Consider the following 10845-nt stretch of genomic DNA (forward strand, 5'->3'; position numbering starts at 1 on the left):
GAGTCTGAGGAATCTGAGGAGGATGTGGAGGAGGCCGTTGAGGGGCCATCAGGGTCAGAGGGAGGCTCTGATGAATTACAAGACTCACGGCTTGATGAAGAGCCTGGCCCCTCCAGTCGTGTTTCTGATGAAGCTCAGCTGTGTGAGGAGCAGGAGTCAGATTCGGAAGGCTCACACCTGGATGAGCTAATTGATGCTCACAGACGTCGTCAAGTAGCAAGAAAACAACAACAGTCTATGCGACTACTCCAAAGTAAAAGGAGAAGGCAATGAGAGGCAACGCCCTGGGACTGCTGTATAAAAAGGGGAGGTGTGGGCGTTGCTGGTTGCTGAAGGCAACCGTTTGCAAAGTGCTTCTTGGAATCTTGGTCTGTTCGTCTTGTTTGCAACATGTTCCTGTGGACTATTTCCTTCCTTTGAACTTGAGGTTTGCTGTTTGTGTTTTGGACTTATTGACAGGATTGTCACCCAAATAAAAGGGATTTTGTTTTGTTTTAAAGTTTCCAGCCTATTGTATCAGCAGGGGTTTGGTCCTTGTGCCTCTAACAAGGACGGCAATAGGCTGGGATAGAACAGATTACAGGTCAGCAAATTTAGGACAATGTTCAACAAGGGAGACTTATAACATGCAATGCTTTGATTGTCATATGGACACTTGGCAACCGGGTCACAATTATGACAGTTGTAGCATCCCATGGTCACTTGATCAACATTTGCAACCTTTCCTGCCAGCTTCTCACATGGATAGTCAATGGGAAAGCTGGCAGGAGGTCGCAAGGCACTCCTGTTATTGCTGCTTTCTCGCCTGCCTGTCTGTGGAATCCACCTACCAACCTCTGCTCTGTAGCATTTGCCTGGGACACTTGACGTCCACCACTCTCACCCACTGCCCTGCTTGCTTGGGACTCCTGCCTTTTCTTCCTTAGCAACTTGTGTAGTCCTGGGGTTATGACAGGAACCGGGCCTGCTGGGATTGCTGTTGCTGTATGATACAATCACATGACTTCACACTTTATAACCTCATCACTTAGCGACAGAAATTACGGTTGCCACTGTAATCTGAGGATTACCTGTATTTCTGATGATAGCATAGGCTCTCCACTATAAGTCCTTAGACAGCAACAGCCTTAAAACCAAAGAATGATTTTAAGTGGATCATCTATCATGTGGTTTTCTTAATGCTACAGGCATAATTTTATTATAAGGTAATAATAATAATAGTAAAGTTGGAAGGGACCTTGAAGGTCATCTAGTCCAACCCCCTGCTCAGGTATCTCTGATGTGATAATTACTGTCTGCCTTTTTTGGAGGGGCTATAATAAAACATATATCTGGGGATATGTTTTACTTGTGAAGTTTATAAGCAATTATTTTTACATTCATCAACAGCATAGTTTAAATTATATTTTAGGAATTTTTATATTTTAAATAGTGATGTAATTTTAATGGACATTTCCATTATTTAGTTCTATTTGTGGATAATATTGTAAGTCTTTGATATTATATTGCCTATCACATATCACTTAATAACATGTAAATTGATTAATCAAACATCAAGCTAGTCTGTTGTGCTGGCTAATTAACTGATCAAGAAATAATAATGAAATAGAGAGATTGGAATAAATCAAACAGTTTGGCATGAATCCAGATGCAATTCAACAATTGTATTTTTAATGTAAATAGCATAACATATTGGAATTTTATTTTAACTATTCTATTATGAATATTTGATTAACATAAATGCAGTTTAAATTGTTTTCTAAGTAGAGTGCTAAAAAAAAACCTAAGTTTTTTTAAATTGCTTGTTCCTTTTAGGATAGCTAGATTATTGCTTTTGTTTTGTTTTGTTTTGTTTTGTTTTGTTCTTCAGTTCCCTGGAGGACATGACAAAAAACTTTTAAAGCTTAGTCTTGTATAGGAAATCGTAATCTTTCCTTTTGGCTGTACTGTTTTTGTTTTTTGTTTTAAGACTGAATTTACAACACCATGCCTATTTTAAAAGTGCCGGTGCATTATAACTTTGGCATTGTGTCCCCTGAAGAGCACGAAAAGCTCCATCAGAGACTGGTGACTGAATATCTGAAAAAATGTTCAGCTGATTTCAAGATAAAACCACTTCGGTAAGTTTAAATATTGATAATTGATGCAGTATTTATACCTTCAGTGTTTTCAGGGTTCTCAACCCATGTCTTAAACAAAAGAGCAAGTGGGTGAAACACTTTGTTAGAGTTTAAATAAAGTGTCCTCAAAATATAGAACATGAAAGATATGGTGTACACCAGGGGTAGTCAACCTTGGCTCTTTTATGACTCGTGGACTTCAACTCCCAGTGCTGGCTCAGGAATTCTGGGAGTTGAAGTCCACGAGTCATAAAAGAGCCAAGGTTGACTACCCCTGGTGTACAATATGATAGATGGGACATGACTTCACCTTTGCCTTTTCAGCCTATGCTAATAGATTCCTTGCACAGTTAACAGCCACTAATTCAGCGACTGTTTGAAGTTATGACACCACTGAATGAATGGTACTTATGATCTGTCCTTGAAATTCTGGCCATCCCAGTACCCTTGCGGTCATCTGATCATGATCTGAGCATTGGGAAACTGCATTGGCTTGCACTTAACGATGGTTGTGGTGTCTCATGGTCACATGATCACCATTTGTGACCTTCCCTGCTGGCTTCTCACAAGTGAAATCAATGGGGAAGCCAGCAGGGAAGGTCACATGTCACTCCTGTAAATCACTCCCATTCCCATCACTTTTTCTCCCAAAGAACCTAGCCTGGAGTGTAAGATCCCAGGGTTCTCTTATTCTGTAGGACACACACGCCTTGTGTGGTGCCACAGCAGCCACACACATAGCCTCCTGCCACCACCAGCAGCTATCCTGACCCGGCTGGGCTGTGGCTTGTGTTCCCTCTTTACCTTCCAGAGCACCTCTCCCCCCCCAGATGCTTGGTTGTGGTTTCATCATGCCATAGCAACTACTTACCTGCCCACTAACCTGCTTGTGAGCTGCCCAGGACTTGCGACTTCCTATCGTCTTATCCAGTGTTTCTCAACCTTGACAATTTTAAGGCATGTGGACTTCAACTCCCAGAATTCCACAGCCAGCAATGCTGGCTGTGGAATTCTGGGAGTTGAAGTCCACATGCCTTAAAATTGTCAAGGTTGAGAAACACTGGCTCTTATCCATTAAATTTGCTTGTTAGAAGCTGGGGGAAGTTGTGAGGAAGATTTCACTTGATGACCCACGACCTTGCTTAATGACCTCGCAACGGGGACTTTCAGAATTGCCGTCGCTAAGCAGTGCTGTCATGCGATATTGGATTTCAGAGATAGGAAATGTTAACACCTGAAGAGCTTTATATAAATAATAGGGAAATGTAACACTATCTGCTTAAGGAAAAAGGGGAATAAGAAACCAAAATAATCTTAGCACTTAAATTGAGTTAGCAAAAATAAAGCTGTCCTCCGCATTTAGGAACTAGAATATTATCCCATGGCCTGGAATTTACTGGAAACTATTAATAAGATTCATGTTTAAGAAATTAGCTCTCTATTATAACAATAATAGATGGAGTGAAACTTAGAATAATTACTTAGAATAATATTATCTGTTTGCCTAAATGAAATAGTAGAATCCATATTGAATCTCATCTGTGAGTCATTATCATCAGTGTCTTGTCAGTTGAATTTAAATACATTTTAAAAATTGATTTTAAGGTTCCATTAAATGGAATTTTTATATGACATTAATTTTCTTGATGAGAACTAATAAAATTAATTTCTGTGATACCTTCTTAAAAAATAAAGGAAACAGAAGATTGCTTGGATAATTTACTGTTTGAAGAGGGTGATAATGTTACTTAAATACACCTCCTTACGTTCTTGACAAATGACAAGCACTAGGCATAATCTGGAATAATCTTTCTTCTCCAGACTTGCTCCTTTCCTGACTTCACTTAGTAAGATGCTGAAAATCAGCTATTTTGCAGAGTGTTTTAGCTTAGATCTTGCCATCAATTTCTTTTCATTGATTTCTTCATATAGCTTTTTTATACTGCTTTGTTTTGGTTTTTAATTTGTACTTGGAGTTATATTGTATAAATCACCAAGAGTTGTTTTTAATTGTGGCAAAATATAAATGCAATAAATAATTATATAAATAATGAAGGAGATGAAAGAGATTCTGCCACCTTTAACACTTCTCTAGTCCCTGTTAGTCATCTGGACTTTTTTAGCCAAGGTATAGTCTCTCTCTCTCTCTCTCTCTCTCTCTCTCACACACACACACACACACACACACACACAGACACACGAAATCCATCTCATCATAAATATATTGCTATCAGTTGGCAGATTAATAATGTAAGAAGAATACAGTACACTTATCATGAAGAGTTCATAGCATCCTATGTCTATCATTACAAGTTATTCCAAGACTGTGGACAATTGATTATTACATGCATAATTAAATTCATACATCAAGGTGCCTTACACTATATCATCATAGTATATGTCATAGTTTGATACAATGATGACTTCCTAGCAAATATATGCTTAGTGCAATAGACTTAGATACATTCATACATTATTAATGGTTATTTCTGATAAAAATGCAATCCATGAAGTAATGTCATTAGCTTCGAAGCAGCATGATGGTTAACCGTAACTTTAATTAATATATTTCTGTTGGCCACTGATCTAACATATTACTAGCTTCGTACAGGTGGCCCTTGTTTAACAAACACTCATTCAGCAACTGTTCGAACGTGACGTGGTGCTGACCTCATTCAGATGAGTGATAGTTATGATTGGTCCTCAAAATTCTGGCTGGCGCACCACTCCTGCAGTCATGTGATTGCGATTTGCAACGTTCCCTGCCAGCTTTCCACAATGAGAGTCAGGGGGAAGTTGACAAGAATTTGGAAGTCACGATCAGTTGAGTTCCTTGCTTAATGACCTATGTGGAACTATTCTAGTTACTATTTTGCCTTGTAAGAATTAAAGGAGAGAGATAGCATTGTGTAAGTTGGTCTTTTTTCTTAGTCTGCTAATAGGAAGTATGATTTTTACTCTTTCAAAGACATTCTGTTCTGTCCCTGATTTCTAGTATGCCTATGTATCAATTATTTAATTTTTGCAAGTTTAGTTATTGATTAAAACTTTCTATATTAGTTTCTTAATAAATACGTATAGATATGAATTACAATATTATATCAAACATTTAACATCTACAAATAAAACTGAACCAATTACTTCAGGCAATATTAGTCAAACAACTGATTAAACAAAAAGGAAAAGGCATAGTTTTACTTTAGAATTTCAAGTGATTCCCATGGCATAACTGCACAAAACCTGATGTGTCATAACAAATACAGGAATATTTTCTGTAGTTAATATACACCCCTTAACTAAGAGTGTATTTGAGATTTTTTTTTAAAAAAAAACCAACAACATTCCTAGCTAAGTGTTACTTTTCTCCAGAAAAAAAATCCAAACTTGCCACAGGGTGGCTCCTTTGTTTATTAAAAACAAATCAGTGAGAATCATAGAAGCATTCACAGCAGAGGATAAAATCCAGCAAAACTGATGCAGACACACCTACAAATCCATCACATTATTTATTTCCTTTTTGGGTAAGCAGTCTTAAGCCAACTGTGGAAAAATAAGGAAGCAAAATAAGTTTAAAAATGAAATTATAGAAAAGGAAAGGAAATATAGGACACAATTGATAAAAAATTCAAAATAGTCAAAATAATATGGTTGAAGCTTACAGCATGGCATTGATAAGTGCAATAATTGATATTAAATGACTCTCAGGGAAAACATGCCAGAAATGGAAGGACAGAATTGAGAACCTCTTTTCTAGTTCACTAGGACCCATTTAATCCAAGAGAGATGAGAATAGGAACTGCCTCCTAATGACAACAGTATCATTTATAAATGTATGTTTTAAAAAAGCTAGGCCTAAATGTCCAGGTTCACAGTGGACTTACCAATTAATCCTTTTTCATAATCCCCTTCTTACTAATTTGTCTCATCCACGGTGTCCACTTCATATAAGAATCTGGCTTTATATTTTTGTTTTGGTTTTGTGAAATCAACAATGTTCTTCCTTCACCATGCATATGTTTGTACTTTTGTGGCTCCAGCTATTTACTTAATTTTTATCCTGGAAAAGATTTGAAATTAATTGCACTTGGTACTTGCAGAGATAGTGAATTCTCTTTCCTTTGGAAAATAGTTGGGCAAAGAAGGTTTTCAATAGCAGTGGAAATGTAGGAGGAAGAACATGTTGATGTTCACATTGTTTTCGTGACTTCCAGTCAAACAGTATTTTGAACAATTCCAAATGAGCTGCTAACTGTAGGCAGAGTTTCACAGTCACACTGAGAGAGCTTAAACCAGTACCCTCCCAGCATATAATGTACCTGTTACAGTTGAAAGATGTCAAGTACAAGGGAGAGACAATAATAGATATCTTGTACAGAAAGTGTGCATCCTGAAAGACCCACTCTTCAGAAGACAAACAACTGGCTCTTATTTTCCCAGTATTTAATAACCATTTGTTTAGTGACCATTCAAAACTTTAATAACACTTGTTCAGTGATCATTCAAACTTACAATAGTGCTGAACGAATGATACTTATGATCTGTACTCAAAGTTCCAGCCATTGCAGCATCTCTGCATGTGATTGTTCAGCACCCGGATTGCAATTATGACATTGTAGTGTCACACAGTCACACGATCAGAATTTGTGACCTTCTTTGCTATCTTCCTGCAAGCAAAGGCACTGGCAAAGCTGGCAGGAGGTTGTAAAGGCAACCATGTGAGTTTGCACTTAATGATGATGTGGGATTTGTTTAACAATTGGACGTGCAGAACTGCCATTGCTAAATTGCAGAGTCATGTGATACTGGGTTTACAACTGCATCACTTAGTAACAGTAATTCTGGTAACAACAGATGTTACCTTAAGATGGAAGTGGTAAAGATGCACAGGAGTGTACCAGCCAGGAGCTTTGGTAACCTCCATCTAGGCCAAAGCCTGGCCTATTTCATTGCCAGAACTAATGAATAGATTGAATTCTGGACAGCAACTTCTTAAGCTAGATTACTTTCAGGATAGAAAACTAGTATTTCCATCTAGATAGAAGAGTGTCCTGTCACATAGATATATTGTTCTGATCTTACCAGGATAAATTGTTCTGATCTTACCAGGACAGGATTTTCAAGTGTGTAGAAGCTATAAATTCTTTTGTAAAAGTGAGACAGCAGTAGATAATCTTAAAGACTGACATTACACAATGGATCTTTTAAAATTAAATAAGCTTTATGTTCTTTTATGCTTGAAAGGTTAATTCTATGTATTTGTCCAATTAAATTGATATTCTCTTCCATGTATCTTTCTAGAAATCCATTTGAACTTACTGAAAAATTTATTGAGAATTTCAATAATGCCTCAGAAACAGAAAGAAAGGAAGCATTCATAGACCTGGCTAAAAAAATGCTTGCTAGATGCAAGGTTTGTATATATAGGATTTATAAAAAGTCATTTATAAAGACCATCTGTTGAACTTAAATGTTTATGGTGCTGTTTAAGACCTGAGAATTAATGAAAATACTTTTTACCACATCATATTCATTTTCTTTTTAAAGTTATTCATACACAGATGTGCAGAAAGGACAATGTTAAAATAATTTGTATTTTAACATCTAAAATGTATAAGAAATTGCCAGGCTGAAAATGTTTGAAATACTTGTTTTCTTTTTAAATGTAGTCACGTTGAAGTAATTTCATGAAAACAATCTTGGGGTAAGGAAAGGACATCAGGAAACTTTTTATTTTTTTAATTATTGCCTCTTGTTCCAGGAGATGAGGAAAAAGAAATGGCCTGACAGACTTTCCCTTTGTAGTCAAGTTAAATATTGTTATGGCAATCCAGTATAAAAATAAGGCAAAGTTACTCCAACTCTGACAGAATTATGTTTTAAAAGCCTACTCTCAAATGCCCAAAGACGTTTCATTGGATTGGTTTTGGGTACCACATATGCCCTCTTCACAAACTGGCTCAGTGCAAGTCATTGCTGGAATGCAGAGCTTGTAATTAATTGCTCTTTGTTGCAAGGCACTTCAATTGATGGTAACAATATAATTACACTCAGTATTTATCTTCTTATTTAAGTGTTAACCTGAGGGATGAAAACATTGCTATCTCCGCTGGCCCCTGTATTTTCTTGTCAGCAGTTCATTTTAAATGTTATCTTTAAATAGGGTTTTTGCATACTTTGACAATGCTATTTTTTGTACTGCCATTCATTATGTTTCTGTTATTTATTAGAGCAGCTCTACTTTTCCAGTCTTGACAAAAGATGCTACTGCTTTAAGAGTCTTATGCATTCCTTAAACAGCATCAGCAACATGTATTCCAAGCAGAAGGCTGAAATATGTCAGGCTGCTTTAATGAATAGCTCAGAGGCACTACACTTGTGCAAGGTCTGAAGAATTTCTTCTGAATTCCTTCCGAATGTGCTCATTTCATTAGTCTTTAGTTCAGCCCCAAGTCTATTGTTAGGTTTTTTTTTGGGGGGGGGGAAATGATATTATAATCTTTTGCTTCTTTCTATTTTATATTCTGGACAGAGACGATTGGGGCTCAACGTATTAGGCTGTGGGAAGTATGTGAATCTTCCAGTAGCATGGACTGAGGCAATAATGTTATCCCAGTGCAAAGGAGAAATTAGTGAAGGTATGTTGCTTTTTCATTTTAATTTTCTCTTTCTGCCAAACACATTTTTTCTTTCTGCCAAACAAACACTGCTAAATTATGAACACAGGGACCTAATTTTAATAAAATATTTGGTGGAAAGAAGCTATTATGTTTGTTTGTTCAATATAAAAATACACAATTAGCTAAAACACATCAACATGCTATTGGAATAATGATATCATTATGCAGATGACTTAAATTGATGCACATAACATAATTTGCTTAACATGCAAAATGTTGCCCTATTTCTTCACAAGAAGTAAATCACACAGATATTGTAAAATTAGATCAATATACATTTACCTGTCTTGTCTGGACTACATTGGATGCAATAAATCCATTTGGGGGAGGCACCTAGAAGGAAATGTATGCTATTGTATCCAACACCGGCTAAAAGTGGTACTGTTAAATAATGTTTAGGGGGTCTTTGCCCTCCCCACATGCTTCTTCTGAGAAGATGGACAGAGGTTAACCACTGCAAACATTCCACTCCTTCAGTGAAAAACCATACCTAACTCTGATTCTATTTAACATCTTGCATTTTGATTCTTACTGTTTTTGCAACTTCAAAACAACATACCGTACATTCATTATTCTTCATTTTGATTTCATTTTCAAATAAGATTGCTTTAGAAATTCTTTTCTGAATTTAGATGTGAATAGTTTGTAATTCAGCATGTGTAAACTACTGAAATAATTTGCCTTAAATAATGAAGGGCTCTAGTTCCCCCCCCCCAATTATTCAATGAATAAAATGATAATTGACCCTAAAGATTATGGGGTATACTCTAAAATATGATTTGTTCTCTGTCTTAAAATCCTTGGAGAACAGAATATTTTATTTTTTTAAAAAATGCTAGTGTATATCTCACACCTAAGCTTTTATTTAAAATTCACAGTAGAATTAAAATAATAATTTTGAAAATACAGGGAGATAAAGTGGTTGGATAAGGACAATATTATGATTGCCACATCTGAGATTTCCTTCCTTGTTATCTGAAATATATATGCTGAATAAAAAATAAGTGGTTGGTGATATAAAGCTTAATATGCAAAGTGAATAGTGACCATATTCTATACATAACTATGCTACTTTGTTTTGTTAGTTTATGGTATTTATTCACTGCAGAACTAAAATGGGATGTCATTCAAAGAGATCTGGAATAAGTTTGTTATGGTTTATCATGGACAGGAAATAGGGCCTTAGAATAGGCCATGGCTTTTCCCAGATAGTTCATTTAAACTGGAAACCAGCATGCAATTCTGATGAAGCACAGGCTGCTTAATACAGATGGTCCTTGAAATACAACAGTTCATTTAGCAATCGTTAACAGCACGGAAAAAAGTGACTTCTGAGTGTTTTTCACACTTACAACCATTCCAGCATTTCCAGAGTCATGTGATCAAAATTCAGATTCTTGGGAACTGACTCATATTTATGACAGTTACAGTGTCCCAGAGTCATGTGATCACCTTTTGTGATCTTCTGACAAGCGAAGTCAATGGGGAAGCCAGATTCACTTAACAACTGCGTTACTGTCTTAACAACTGCAGTGATTATGGCAAGGCAAGTAGTAGTAAAATGAGGCAAAATTCACTTAACAAATGTCTTACTTAGCAACAGAAAGTTTGGGCTCAATTATGGTCATAAAACAAGGATTATCTGTACAATACTGGGTGAGGCTGCAACAGCTCTATGTGTATTTATGCAAATTAAAATATACATAGGATTAGATTCTTTGATGGGAAATTATGAGCTAAAGCAGAATATCATATTAATGAGGTAGATTCTATGAAACAATTGGTTGGAACTATAGAAACTATAGTACATAGATGGAACAAAGGGTTTTTTTTCACCCTCAGAAAGCTATTTTTACTGGTTTACATCATGGTGATCTTGCTTCCCAGAGCATGTGTTCAACTTTCTAGCTTTATTAACATTCCTTGGCCTCCTATTATGTTTTATGGCTGAACTGACTAGGTTTCAAGTTTCTGGGATGGTACTAGGGGAGGGATACTTGTATCTTACTTCACTTGTCCTAACTGGCTCCATATTTTCTCATTTAGTA

General features: G+C 36.3%; 1 protein-coding gene across 1 annotated transcript in view; it reads left to right on the plus strand.

Annotated features, from left to right (window-relative positions):
- Nucleotides 1-1986: 1986 nt before the first annotated feature.
- The window catches only part of TMEM232 (transmembrane protein 232), a gene marked incomplete at its 3' end in the record, with an annotated part of 68249 nt that continues 59390 nt past the window's right edge, over nt 1987-10845 (plus strand). The window contains exons 1-3 of the mRNA XM_015826164.1: nt 1987-2120; nt 7419-7530; nt 8650-8755. Of these exons, the coding sequence (XP_015681650.1) occupies nt 1987-2120; nt 7419-7530; nt 8650-8755 (352 nt within the window). The remainder of the gene's footprint in view (nt 2121-7418; nt 7531-8649; nt 8756-10845) is intronic.

This window comes from Protobothrops mucrosquamatus, unplaced genomic scaffold (genome assembly GCF_001527695.2).
Source record: "Protobothrops mucrosquamatus isolate PMUCROS unplaced genomic scaffold, P.Mucros_1.0 scaffold2985, whole genome shotgun sequence".
Taxonomy (NCBI): Eukaryota; Metazoa; Chordata; class Lepidosauria; order Squamata; family Viperidae; genus Protobothrops; species Protobothrops mucrosquamatus.